The sequence below is a fragment of the Tenrec ecaudatus genome, chromosome 4 (assembly GCF_050624435.1).
Source record: "Tenrec ecaudatus isolate mTenEca1 chromosome 4, mTenEca1.hap1, whole genome shotgun sequence".
In the NCBI taxonomy this organism is placed as follows: domain Eukaryota; kingdom Metazoa; phylum Chordata; class Mammalia; order Afrosoricida; family Tenrecidae; genus Tenrec; species Tenrec ecaudatus.
Window position 1 is genome coordinate 64,649,600 of NC_134533.1, and position 13,955 is coordinate 64,663,554.

Here is a 13,955-nt window from a genome sequence, read left to right on the forward strand (position 1 = left end):
GGGAAAGGGCCAGTCCTGTTACCTAAAGGGATGAAGCTAGGGGCTCAGGCTGGGTGTCGGCCAGGTCTTACCTCCTTTGCCGGGTCCACCCTCCAGAGATGCCGGGCATCAGCTGTTCCTGGGTCTGCGCCTCTTCACTGCCGCTTGCCTCTGGCCTTCCTGGCCAAGACAAGCGGACACCACTCATCCCAGCCTCTCCCCAGGTGACAGCCACAGACGCGGACAGTGGCCCATTCGGTGTGCTCTCCTATTCCTTGGGTGCTGGGCTTGGGGCGTCAGGATCCCCTCCATTCCGCATCGATGCCCACAGTGGTGACGTATGTACAACCCGGATGCTGGATCGTGATCAGGGACCCTCAAGCTTTGACTTCACTGTGACAGCTGTAGATGGAGTGAGTGGGCAGGCCACATGTGGGTGGGGGTGGGGGTGGTGCTCACAAAGGCCAACCCACCTGACCTTTCGCTGCGTGTCCCCCGCAGGGAGGCCTCAAGTCCATGGTATATGTGAAGGTGTTTGTGTCCGATGAGAATGACAACCCACCTCAGTTTTATCCACGGGAGTATGCTGCCAGTCTGAGTGCCCAGAGCCCACCAGGCACAGCTGTGTTGAGAGTGCGTGCCCATGACCCTGACCAGGGGCCCCATGGGCTGCTCTCCTACCGCATTGTGGCTGGCAATAGCCCCCAGCTCTTTGCCTTGGATGAACATTCAGGTGAGGATTCTCCCATTCCCAGAACCTACCCCCAGAACCCCGCTCCCCTCCTGCCCCAGTCCCTTCCAGCCCCAGGCTGTTTCCTCACGCACCCCGGCTTCTGTCCTTCCTCCCAGGGCTGCTGTCAGTAGCTTGGCCCTTAGCCAGAAGGGCCAGCTCTGTGGTGCAGCTGGAGATCGGGGCTCAGGATGGAGGTGGTCTGCAGGCAGAGCCCTGTGCCCGAGTCAACATCAGCATTGTGCCAGGAACGCCCACACCACCTGTCTTTGAGCAACTACAGTATGTCTTTTCTGTACCCGAGGATGTGGCGCCAGGCACCAGTGTGGGCATAGTCCAGGCACACAATCCACCAGGTATTGTGGAGCAAGTCCAACCACTCCATGTCACGCCGAAATGCCCCGTTCTAACCCTCCAGCCTCAGCTCAAGATCCCCTTGGTAGCCATAGCAAACCCCAGCACAGAACACCTTCCAAGGCACGCTCTGGGTTCACAGCTCCTTCCCCAGACACATCAGGTATCACCCCCGTGTCATCCGGCTGCCCTGCTAACACCTGGGAGCACATACGCCCATGACTTCTTTGAAAGGCACAGGTGTGGCACTCCTAGGTCTTCTTGTCATCAGATTCTGGGACTCAGCCTCTTCCCTGACTCCTCTCTTCTTCCTCAGGTCGCTTGGGACCTGTGACCCTCGCCCTATCAGGCGGGGATCCCCAGGGACTCTTCTCCCTAGATGGGGCTTCGGGGCTGTTACAAACCCTTCGCTCTCTGGACCGGGAACTGCTGGGGCCGGTGCTGGAACTGGAGGTTCGGGCAGGCAGCGGTATACCCCCAGTTTTTGCCGTGGCTCGGGTCCGGGTGCTGCTGGAGGACGTGAACGACAACACCCCTGCCTTTCCTGCACCTGAAGACACGGTGCTGCTGCCCCCCAGCACTTCCCCGGGAACCCCCATCTACACCTTGCGGGCTCTGGACCCTGACTCGGGTGTTAACAGTCGAGTCACCTTTACTCTGCTTGCTGGGGGTGGTGGAGCCTTCACTGTAGACCCCAACACAGGCCATGTACGGCTCGTGAGACCCCTGGGCCCCCCAGGGGGGGCAGCCCATGAGCTGGAGCTGGAGGCCCGGGATGGGGGCACCCCACCACGCACCAGCCACTTTCGACTGAGGGTGGTGGTGCAGGACTTGGGGGGCCGTGGGCTGGCTCCCCACTTTGACAGCACAACCTACCGGGTGGATCTATCCTCGGGCACCACCCCTGGGACCCAGGTCCTGCAAGTGCAGGCCCGAGCATCTGATGGGGGTCCTGTCACCTACCATCTTGCAGCAGATGGAGCAAGTAGCCTGTTTGGCCTAGAGCCACAGAGTGGGTGGCTGTGGGTTCGGGCCGCATTGGACCGGGAGGCCCAGGAGTTGTACACACTGAAGGTCATGGCAGTGTCTGGATCCAAAGCTGAGCTGGGGCAACAGACGGGCACAGCCACCGTGAGGGTCAGCATCCTCAACCAGAATGACCACAGCCCCCGCTTGTCTGAGGAACCCACCTTCCTGGCTGTGCCTGAGAACCAGCCTTCAGGGACCAGCGTGGGCCGGGTTTCCGCCACGGATCGAGATTCGGGTCCCAATGGACGTCTGACCTACAGTCTGCGACAGCTGTCAGAAGACAGCAAGGCCTTCCGCATCCACCCCCAGACTGGTGAGCCCCAGAACCCAAAGTCTGAATGAGGTCCCACAGTACTACTCCCAGAGCTCCCAGACAAGATTCCTACCCCAACCCAGGCCCTGGACTCTCGGGATCAGGACTGGGAATCCCTGGCATTCCCCTTCCACGCTCCCCAAACTCCAACTGCTTAGCAACCCTGAGCCCCAGCCTACTCCACCCATGGTCCCCCTTCCTGCACTCCCAGGAGAAGTGACCACACTCCAAACCTTGGACCGGGAGCGGCAGAACAGCTACCAGCTCCTGGTGCAGGTGCAGGATGCGGGGAGCCCGCCGCGCAGCACCACAGGCACTGTGCACATTGCGGTGCTCGACCTCAACGACAACAGCCCCACCTTCCTGCAGGCCTCGGGGGCTGCTGGCGGTGGCCTTCCTATCCAGGTAGGTGAAGCAGCGGCACTCTGCCCTGGAGTGAGTCGGAGGGCGGGTGGTAGGGAGGGGCTCACAGAGGGCTGTAGGTCTGGGGCTCAGCAAGCAGGGGACAGGAGCGCCATTTCCGTTGAATTGTGTCCCCACAGGTACCAGACCGCGTACCTCCAGGCACGCTGGTGTCAACGCTGCAGGCCAAGGACCCGGATGAGGGAGAGAATGGCACCATTCTGTACACGCTAACAGGTTGGGGAGCGGCGGAGGGAGGAGAGCTGGTGGGTGGGTGTTGAGGTGCCCCATGGAACCCAAGGCCTGCCCCCTCCTCTGCCCAATCCTAGGTCCTGGTGCCGAGCTCTTCTCCCTCCACCCTCACTCCGGGGAGCTGCTCACCGCAGCACCTCTGATCCGAGCAGAGAGGCCCCACTACGTGCTGACTCTGAGTGCTCACGACCAAGGCAGCCCTCCGCGAAGCGCCAGCCTCCAGCTGCTGGTGCAGGTGAGACTGCCTGCCCTCTTCCCCACCGCTCTGGGCCCCTCCAGGAGCTCCGGCTTCCTGGGGTCCTGGCTCCTACCCAGCCGGCAGCCTCTCTGATTCTGCTTCGCTTCCCCCGCAGGTGCTTCCCTCTGCTCGCTCCGCGGAGCCCCCGCCCGACCCCGCCGAGCCAGGCCCCGCGGCCCCGGTGCCTGTCGTGCTGACGGTGACGGCAGCCGAGGGGCTGCAGCCGGGCTCCCTGTTGGGCTCGGTGGCGCCGCCAGAGCCGCCTGGGATGGGGGCGTTCACTTACACGCTGGTGAGCGGCGCCGATCCCGAGGGCACCTTTGCGCTTGACGCAGCCTCGGGGCGCTTGTACCTGGCGCGGCCCCTGGACTTCGAGGCGGGGCCGGCGTGGCGCGCGCTCACGGTGCGCGCGGAGGGCCCGGGGGGCGCGGGGGCGCGGCTGCTGCGCGTGCAGGTGCGCGTGCAGGACGAGAACGAGCACGCGCCCGCCTTCGCGCGCGACCCCCTGACGCTGGCGCTGCCCGAGAACCCGGAGCCGGGCGCGGCGCTTTACACGTTCCGCGCGTCGGACGCCGACGGCCCGGGTCCCAACAGCGACGTGCGCTACCGCCTGCTGCTCCAGGAGCCGCCCTTGCCCGCGCTCCGCCTGGACGCGCGCACCGGGGCGCTCAGCGCTCCGCACGGCCTCGACCGCGAGACCACACCGGCGCTCCTGCTGCTCGTGGAAGCCGCGGACCGGCCCACCAACGCCAGCCGCCGGCGCGCGGCGCGCGTGTCGGCGCGTGTGTTCGTCACGGACGAGAACGACAACGCGCCCGTGTTCGCTTCGCCCGCTCGGGTGCGCCTCCCAGAGGATCAGCCGCCTGGGCCCGCGGCGCTGCACGTGGTAGCCCGGGACCCGGACTTGGGTGAGGCTGCGCGAGTGACCTATCGCCTGGCAGCTGGCGGGGACGGCCACTTCCGGCTACATTCCAGCACCGGTGAGAGCTGAGATGGGGGTGCAGGGTGGGAGCCCTGCGGGGGAGAGGGGGAGTGTCTGATATGGAGGGCTTGTGGAAGTTTCCATCCAACCTGTCCGCCCTCATCTAGGAGCGCTGTCCGTGGTGCGCCCCCTGGACCGCGAGCAGCGAGCGGAACACATCCTGACAGTGGTGGCCGCAGACCACGGCTCCCCACCACGCTCGGCCACGCAACTCCTGACTGTCAGTGTGGCTGATGTCAACGACGAGGCGCCCACTTTCCAGCAGCAGGAATACAGGGTCGTCTTAAGGGAGAATAGCCCACCTGGCACGTCTCTGCTCACGCTGAGGGCTACCGACCCGGACTTGGGTAAGACCTGGGCCGCGGTGAATTGAGAGCAGGATGTTCCAGGGCTGTAAGCAGCCTCTGATCTTCTTCCGTGCTGTCCGTCCTCAGGACCCAGTGGCCAGGTGACTTATGGAGGTGTGTCAGGTGAAAGCTTCTTCCTGGACCCAGACACTGGTGTTCTCAGGACTCTTCGGGTCCTGGATCGGGAGGAGCAGGAAGAAATCAACCTGACAGGTATGGGTTGACAGGACCAAGGGCAGGAGATATTGTAAGCACAAGCACCAGCGTTCTGTGGGCAAAACCCCAACGGACTGCATTTCTAGAGGCTTCTGCCCGATACAACACAGCCAATGTTCTGTTTTGCACCCATTTGGAGAGTCATGCTGTTTGTTCTTGGCTACTAACTGCGAGGTGGGAAATTTAAGCCCACTAAGTAGTGAGGTGAAATTAAGGTCTGTTGATCTCCTTCTGTAAAGACTGTAGCCAAGGGAACAGTGGAGCTCAGTTCCTTCCGTAAACACATAAGCCAGGATCAACTCGATGGCAATGTCTTCTGTTGGTTTGGGGAGTCAAGAGTTTGGCAGGGTGCAAGATGAATTGGCTTCAAGGTAGTTAGCCCTGTGGCCGCACATGCCTCTCCAGCGCATAATGTCGCGGTGTCCCAGCTATCCCCCTGCGAGATTCCCTCAGATTATATTGAGTGGCAGAGAAGTTAAGCAACTTGCTCAAGCAAACACATCCTAGAAATGACAGGTCTGGAGTGTCAACTCAGATCTCTTGGTACCTCAGTCACTGCCTTGCCTGTCACACCATTAGTCCAAGATTCTGGGTCTGCACCAAGCAGGCGAGGGTGAGATGGGAAAGAACATTTTCTGATGCATGTGTTCATGTTTGTTGAAACCCTGTGTGCCTGAAAGGGGGGGGGATATTGTCCAGTCTGTGTGTGTATATTGTGAACGCATATGTACACTGCAATAGAGGTTTCATCATGGGGTGGAAGCAGGCTCGATCTCACTGACTTTGTTTCCCTACAGTGTATGCCCGGGACAGGGGCTTACCTCCCCTCTTGACCCATGTCACAGTTCGTGTGACTGTGGAGGACGAGAATGACCATGCCCCAACCTTTGGCAGTGCCCACCTCTCTCTGGAGGTTCCCGAGGGTCAGGACCCCCAAACTCTTACCACACTGCGGGCCTCTGACCCTGATGTGGGCACCAACGGGCAGCTGCAGTACCGCATCCTGGGTGAGAACTGTCCCACATGTATCCACCCGGCCCCCACTCTTCCTGCACTTGTCCTCCTCGACCCTGTGTCGGCCTCCGTCGGTGGGTCTGGATCTTTCCCCTCCTCTCTTCTTTTTTCTTTCACACATTTGGCGTCTGAGTATCCTTTCTAAACCTTGCCAGCTCTTCATCTCCCTTTGTGTCTCTATTTTTTATCTTCCTGTTCCTTTCTGTAAAAGAAGAAGAAGAAACCACTTTTTCTTTTAATCATTTTATTGGGGGCTCATACAGCTCTTATCACAATCCATACATACATCCCAATGTGCCACATTTGTACACATGTTGCCGTCATCATTTTCAAAACATTTTCTTTCTACTTGAGCCCTTGGTATTAGCTCTTCATTTTTTCCCTCCCTCCCTCATAAACCTTGGATAATTTATAAATTTTTTTTCATGTCTTACACTGACCATTGTCTCTCTTCACTCACTTTTCTGTTGCCTGTCCCCTTGGGAGGGGGTTATATGTAGATAATTGTGATTAGTTCCCCCTTTCTCCTGCCCAGCTTTCCCTTCCCCTCCTAGTATCACTGTCATTATTGGTCCTGAGGGGTTTATCTGTCCTGAATTCCCTGTGTTTCCAGCTCTTATCTGTACCAGTATACATGCTCTGGTCTAGCTGGATTTGTAAGGTAGAATTGAGGTCATGAGAGTCGGGGGTGGGGAAAGAAACCACTTTTTATTGTGAATTGAATGAAGGTTTTCAGAACAGACCATTCGCTTTCCATTCAACAATTCATACACAGTTTATTTCTATGCATCCATTGCAATCCCCTCCGTGTGCCATTACATATTCTGATTTCTCCCTGTTTCCTGGTCTTGTTTCTCCTTTAAAAAAAAAGTTGTGTTAGCACTTCATCCACATGTCATACAATTCAAAAATTCAGTCTTATCCAGAAGCATTATACATCTTCTTTATTTCTAATCCTCTGAACATTGTCCTTGGGTAAATGTCGCCCTTTTGATTTTACACTGTCGTTACACTTCAAACTCTGAAAATGTTTTGAGATCTGCAGCGCTTTTGTTTACATGGGCTATATATACACCAATATTGACTATATTCGATACTTAAACAGAGAAAATTCAGAAAACCCATAGCAAAAGAAGCCAATAAATGCACTTGCCAAGCATCTGCATTGGCACAAGAGAATGCCAGAACTTCAAAGAACATTCTATTGGACAATAGAGAGGTGTGGACATTACAGCAGGTGTAACTCAAGAAAGGGAACAAACCCTAACTCTCAGAAGACAGACATTTGTATTCCAACCTACTCCCTAGAGATTCTAGGGAACCCAGGAGCACATGAGCTGTTGAACGATCACGTCATCATGTCTCATGCAGCGTCTGGACAACTCCAGAGTACATATGTGGGCTAGTGAGAATCCAAGAGGCGAATTACATTTTAGTATTGCTAGCAAACTAGTTCGGATCGTATAGTCTTCCTGAAAAGATCTCAAGGAAATCCCAGGGCTCCTCAGACCAGTCTGAGAATAGCAGCTCACCTGGCTTTCTCTTTCTCTTTATCTCTGTCCCAGTTTCTCTGTTTCTCTCTCTCTCTCTCTCTCTCTCTCTCTCTCTCTCTCTCTCTCTCTCTCTCTCTCTCTCTCTCTCTCTCTCTCTCTCTCTGCTGTTCACTGCATATCATCTCCACCTCAATGGGCTGCCATTCTCTGCAGATGGGGACCCAGCAGGAGCCTTTGTCCTCGATGTCACTTCTGGGGAGTTCGGCACCAGGAGGCCACTAGACCGGGAATTGGAGCCAGCATACCAGCTGAAGATAGAGGCCCGGGATGGAGGGCAGCCGGCACTCAGTGCCACTCTGCTTGTGACTGTGACTGTGCTGGATGCCAATGACCACGCGCCAGCCTTCCCTGTGCCAGCTTACTCCGTGGAGGTGCCCGAGGACGCACCTGCAGGGACCCTGCTGCTGCAGCTACAGGCCCATGACCCTGACACTGGGGCCAACGGCCGTGTGACCTACTACCTGGGTGCTGGTGCAGCAGGAGCCTTCCTGCTGGAGCCGGGCTCTGGGGAATTGCGCACGGCTGTGGCGCTGGACCGAGAGCAGTGTCCCAGCTATGCCTTCTCTGTGAGTGCGGTGGATGGGGCAGCTGCCGGGCCCCTGAGCACCACCGTGCCTGTCACCATTACAGTGCGTGACGTCAACGACCACGCACCTACCTTCCCTGCCAGTCCCCTGCGAGTGCGCCTGCCTCGCCCAAGCCCCAGCCTCAACACCCCGACCCTGGCTCTGGCCACGCTGCGAGCTGAGGACCGTGATGCTGGTGCCAATGCCTCCATCCTGTACCGACTGGCAGGCACCCCTCCCCCGGGCACCACAGTTGACTCTTACACGGGTGAAATCCGGGTGGCCCGCTCCCCTGCAATGCTGGGCCCTCAGGATCTCGCCCTCTTCATTGTGGCCACCGACCTTGGACGTCCAGCTCGCTCTGCCACCGGCGTGGTGGTCGTTGGGCTGCAAGGAGAGTCTGAGCGTGGACCCCGCTTTCCCCGGGCTAGTAGTGAAGCCACGCTCCGGGAAAATGCACCGCCAGGTGGGTCCCCCAGCCGTTTCCCACAGGTTACTCGCCAAAAATGCACCCAAGGTGCCGCCATCCAGGGCTCACACGCCACCCCATGTGTGTCCTCTGCAGGAACTCCCATTGCCTCCCCCAAGGCCATCCATGCAGGGGGCTCACATGGATTGATCACCTACAGTATTCTCAGCGGGAACGAGAGAGGGGTCTTCTCAATCCAGCCCAACACAGGTGAGGCACAGGAGCAGGGACAGGCTTTGAGGGCGGGAACAGACTCTCTGGACCAAGGAGCCACCAGTACGGAGGGGCTGCCCTTACCTGAGGGCCCGCCCTTTTGCCTCCCCACCAGGAGCCATCACAGTGCGCTCGGCTGAGGGACTGGACTTCGAGGTAAGCCCACGGCTACGGCTGGTGCTGCAGGCAGAGAGCGGGGGAGCTTTTGCCTTCTCAGTGTTGACCCTTACACTGCAAGATGCCAATGACAATGCGCCCCGCTTCCTTCGGCCCCACTACGTGGCCTTCCTGCCTGAGTCCCGGCCCCTGGAGGGGCCCCTGCTGCAGGTATGGGGTGTGCTGAGAGGGTGAGGATGGGGGTTGGTAGAGGACTGGTCGGTGGCTGGGCCAGTGCCTCACAACCTCCTACTTCCTCCAGGTGGAGGCAGATGACCTGGACCAAGGCTCCGGTGGACAGATCTCCTATAGCCTGGCCGCCTCCCAGCCCGCGCGAGGATTGTTCCATGTGGACCCAGCCACTGGCACGATCACTACCACAGCCATCTTGGACCGTGAGATCTGGGCAGAAACGCGGTGAGGCCCAGCCCTGTAAAGCCTTAACCTGGGTGTGTCAAGCCCAAATCCAGCCTTCTATCCCCAGGCTATGCCCTAAGTCCTCTCAGCTTCCCGCTCTGATCTGCCCAGGCTGCCCCTTGTCTCTTGGCCCTGCCCCACCCGCTGACCGTCTTCTGTGCCCAGGCTTGTGTTGATGGCCACAGACAGAGGAAGCCCAGCCCTGGTGGGCTCAGCGACCCTGACGGTGATGGTCATCGACACCAATGACAACCGCCCCACCATCCCCCAGCCCTGGGAGCTCCGAGTGCCAGAAGGTGAGGGCTGGGTAAAGTGAGAGATACAAAATGTGGCAGGGAGACAAGTCTCTTACACTGGGGGCCCCCCTGGGACACCTTACTTTTGCCAGACACGCTTGTCCCCTGCTTTACAGATGCGCTGTTGGGCTCCGAGATCGCCCAGGTCACAGGGAATGATGTGGACTCAGGACCAGTGCTGTGGTACGTGCTGAGCCCATCCGGACCCCAGGACCCCTTCAGCGTTGGCCGCTACGGGGGACGCATCTCCCTCACGGGCCCCCTGGACTTCGAGCAGCATGACCGCTACTCCCTGCAGCTGCTGGCACACGACGGGCCTCATGAGGGCCGTGCCAACCTCACGGTGCTCATCGAAGATGTTAATGACAACGCACCTGCCTTCTCACAGAGCCTTTACCAGGTACTGCTGACCTGGGGCAACCTCACACCAGGCCCAAGGTGGCTCCTGTTGGGTGGAAGTGACCCGGATTTTGGAGCGGAGCGAGGGACAGTACCCTGGAGAGGAGAGGGTTCCCTTCTCGGACCCGCATTTCCAAGCCAGTCTCTCAAGGAAACCGCGTCCAGGCAGGTTCTCCCAACCTGAGCACCAAAAGGGTGGGAGACGATTCTCAGTAGAACTTTATGGAGTGGGACTCCAACCTTGATGCCAAGTGGCACTTAAGGGGCCAAACTTTGGCGCACAGGCTGAGTGGGTGCCCGTGCAGCTGGAAAGCTTGGCCAGAAACACTTTCCCTGGTACCCTAGGTGACCCTGCTTGAGCACACGCCCCCGGGCAGCGCCATTCTCTCCGTCTCTGCCACTGACCAGGACTCGGGTGCCAACGGTCACATCTCCTACCACCTGGCTTCGCCTGCCGAGGGCTTCAGTGTTGACCCCAACAACGGTGCGTCTTTCCCTGGTTTGCTAGCTTGCTAGGCCACTTTTTAATCGAAGAATATATTTATTTATTTATTTTAACATTTTATTAGGGACTCATACAATCCTTATCACAATCCATACATATATCAATTGTATAAAGCACATCCGTACATTCTTTGCCCTCATCATTTTCAAAGCATTTGCTCTCCACTTAAGCCCTTTGCATCAGGTCACACTTTTTTTGGCATTCAAATTCTTAACCCTGGTGTCTGACCCAGGGAAGAAAGCATCACCCATCTCTACTGTTAGCCCTTCCCTGACTGCGTGACCCAGAGTCCTTCCCTGAACTTGGAGTCCATTTCCAGAGGTCATTTCCTAGACCCTGATGTGTCAGTCACTCTCCAGTTCTCCCCCATAGCCTCTGCTGAAAGCCTGTTTCTTCCCGTTCCCTTCTCATCTCAGGGACCTTGTTCATGACAGTAGAAACTGTGGCCCTGGGCCAGGAGGGCCCCGGCGTGGTGGATGTGGTGCTGGAAGCACGTGATCACGGGGTGCCGGGCCGGGCTGCACGAGCCACAGTGCATGTGCAGCTCCAGGACCAAAATGACCACGCCCCAAGCTTCACATTGCAGCACTACCACGTGGCTGTGACTGAGGACCTGCCCCCTGGTTCCACTCTACTTACCCTGGAAGCCACAGACGCCGACGGAAGCCGCACCCATGCTGCCGTGGACTACAGCATCGTCAGTGGCAACCGGGGCCGAGTCTTCCAACTGGAGCCCAGGCTGGCCGAGGCTGGGGAGGGTGGAGGGCCAGGACCCCGGGCGCTGGGCTGCCTGGTGCTGCTTGAGCCTCTGGACTTCGAGAGCATGACCCAGTACAATCTAACGGTGGCTGCGGCTGACCGGGGACAGCCACCCCGCAGCTCAGCAGTGCCAGTCAGTGTCACGGTGCTGGATGTTAATGACAACCCACCTGTCTTCGCCCGAGCAGCCTACCATATGGCGGTGCCTGAGGACACACCTGTTGGCACTGAGCTGCTGCACGTGGAGGCCTCCGACGCCGACCCCGGTCCTCACGGCCTCGTGCGCTTCACCATCAGCTCGGGGGACCCCCTGGGGCTCTTTGAGCTGGATGAGAGCACAGGGGCCTTGCGCCTGGCCCACCCCCTGGACTGTGAGAGCCAGGCTCGCCATCAGCTGGTCGTGCAGGCTGCCGACCCTGCTGGGGCACACTTCGCGCTAGCCCCGGTGACAATTGAGGTCCAGGATGTGAATGACCATGGCCCGGCCTTTCCACTGAACTTGCTCAGCACCAGCCTGGCAGAGAACCAGCCTCCGGGTACTCTTGTCACCACTCTGCATGCGGTTGATGGCGATGCCGGAGCTTTTGGGAGGCTCCGCTACAGCCTGCTAGAAGCTGGGCCAGGACCTGAGGGCCGGGAGGCATTTGCTCTGAACGGCTCCACTGGGGAGCTGCGGGCCCGCGTGCCCTTTGACTATGAGCACACCGGCAGCTTTCGGCTGCTGGTGGGTGCTACAGATGCTGGGAATCTCTCGGCCTCGGTCACCGTGTCAGTGCTGGTGACTGGTGAGGATGAGTATGACCCTGTCTTCCTGGCTCCAGCTTTCTACTTCCAAGTGCCAGAAGGTGCCCGGCGCGGTCACAGCCTGGGCCGCGTGCAGGCTACCGATGAGGACGGGGGTGCCGATGGCCTGGTGCTCTATTCCCTGGCCACCTCCTCACCCTATTTTGGTATCAACCAGACTACAGGGGCCCTGTACCTGCGGGTGGACAGCCGGGCCCCGGGCAGTGGAACAGGTGCCTCGAGCAGTGGGGGCAGGACCCGGCGTGAGGCACCACGGGAGATGAGGCTGGAGGTAGTGGCCCGAGGGCCACTGCCTGCCTCTCGAAGCGCCACCGTGCCTGTGACCATGGATGTCACCCACACCGCCCTGGGTCTGGCGCCTGACCTCAACCTGCTCTTGGTAGGGGCGGTGGCAGCTTCGCTTGGTGTAGTCGTGGTGCTTGCACTGGCAGCTCTGGTCCTAGGGCTGGTACGGGCACGGAATCGCAAGACTGAGGCAGCCCCGGGCCCAATGTCACAGGCGGCACCCCTGTCCAGTGGATCCCTGCAGAAGCTGGGCCGGGAGCCACCTAGCCCACCGCCCTCAGAGCACCTGTACCATCAGACCCTCCCCAGCTACGGTGGACCAGGAGCTGGGGGACCCTACCCCCGCGGTGGCTCCCTGGACCCCTCACACTCCAGCGGCCGCGGTTCCGCAGAGGCCGCTGAGGATGACGAAATCCGCATGATCAACGAGTTTCCGCGTGTGGCCAGTGTGGCCTCCTCCCTGGCCGCCCGTGGCCCCGATTCGGGGATCCAGCAGGATGCGGATGGACTGAGTGACACATCCTGCGAGCCGCCGGCCCCTGACACGTGGTACAAGGGCCGCAAGGCAGGGCTGCTGCTGCCAGGCTCAGGAGCCACCCTGTACCGAGAGGAGGGCCCCCCTGCCACCGCCACCGCTTTCCTGGGGGGCTGTGGTCTGAGCCCTGCACCCGCCGGGGACTATGGCTTCCCAGCAGACGGCAAGCCGTGCGTGGCGGGCGCGCTGACGGCCATCGTGGCTGGAGAGGAGGAGCTTCGTGGCAGCTATAACTGGGACTACCTGCTGAGCTGGTGCCCGCAGTTCCAGCCGCTAGCCAGTGTCTTCACAGAGATTGCCCGGCTCAAGGATGAAGCCCGGCCCTGTCCTCCAGCTCCCCGCATTGACCCGCCACCCCTCATCACTGCCGTGGCCCACCCAGGAGCTAAGTCTGTGCCCCCCAAACCAGCCAGCACAGCTGTAGCCCGAGCCATCTTCCAGCCGGCCTCCCACCGCTCCCCCATCAGCCACGAAGGCTCCCTGTCCTCAGCTGCCATGTCCCCCAGCTTCTCACCCTCCCTGTCCCCTCTGGCTGCTCGCTCACCCGTTGTCTCGCCATTTGGGGTGGCCCAGGGCCCCTCAGCCTCGGCCCTCAGCTCAGAATCTGGCTTGGAGCCACCTGATGACACAGAGCTGCACTTCTAGCTGTGGCCCGGGCTGGGCCCTGACCTGGGATGCGAAGTGTCCCCAATGCAGGCCCCACTCTGAGCCTGCCCTGGGCAGCCTCGGACCATGTTTGGCCACAAGGGAGGCGACCCTGGGGCCCCAGATCCTCACCCCAGCTCCCCCAGTTGGGGCAGGTCCTGTATACTAGCCCCTCAGAGCACCAGCACCAGAGGCGCCCTGTTGGGGTACTGGCCTGGGGACCTGGTCCAATGTAGGGGGTTGGGGAGGAAACATGAAGGAGGCAGGAGCCCTGGGTTCTCCCGGAGGACTTCCTGCCCTGCACCAGCACCCTGGGGTGGGGCTGAGACTTTATTTATTGGGGGGCACGGGGGTTAAGGTCTCTCTAACCCATAGGGGCCTAGTTCCAGTGGGTTCCACTGACACCCCTACCCCTACCCAGAACCAAGTGCCAATTCTCACTCTGGAGCCTTAATAAACTGCAGTTTGTATCCAGTCTCCGACTCTGCTCTGTGGGG

General features: G+C 59.7%; 1 protein-coding gene across 1 annotated transcript in view; it reads left to right on the top strand.

The window, feature by feature from the left end:
• Positions 1–13,928, top strand: part of DCHS1 (dachsous cadherin-related 1) — a 38,641-nt gene extending 24,713 nt beyond the window's left edge. The window contains exons 3-21 of the mRNA XM_075546146.1: positions 204–392; positions 481–712; positions 829–1,065; positions 1,380–2,405; positions 2,617–2,810; positions 2,948–3,044; positions 3,137–3,294; positions 3,413–4,277; positions 4,387–4,626; positions 4,714–4,839; positions 5,640–5,849; positions 7,563–8,441; positions 8,541–8,654; positions 8,773–8,984; positions 9,076–9,230; positions 9,396–9,526; positions 9,643–9,926; positions 10,271–10,409; positions 10,847–13,928. Of these exons, the coding sequence (XP_075402261.1) occupies positions 204–392; positions 481–712; positions 829–1,065; positions 1,380–2,405; positions 2,617–2,810; positions 2,948–3,044; positions 3,137–3,294; positions 3,413–4,277; positions 4,387–4,626; positions 4,714–4,839; positions 5,640–5,849; positions 7,563–8,441; positions 8,541–8,654; positions 8,773–8,984; positions 9,076–9,230; positions 9,396–9,526; positions 9,643–9,926; positions 10,271–10,409; positions 10,847–13,458 (8,100 nt within the window). The 3' untranslated portion in view covers positions 13,459–13,928. The remainder of the gene's footprint in view (positions 1–203; positions 393–480; positions 713–828; positions 1,066–1,379; positions 2,406–2,616; positions 2,811–2,947; positions 3,045–3,136; positions 3,295–3,412; positions 4,278–4,386; positions 4,627–4,713; positions 4,840–5,639; positions 5,850–7,562; positions 8,442–8,540; positions 8,655–8,772; positions 8,985–9,075; positions 9,231–9,395; positions 9,527–9,642; positions 9,927–10,270; positions 10,410–10,846) is intronic.
• The last annotated feature ends 27 nt before the right edge of the window (positions 13,929–13,955 follow it).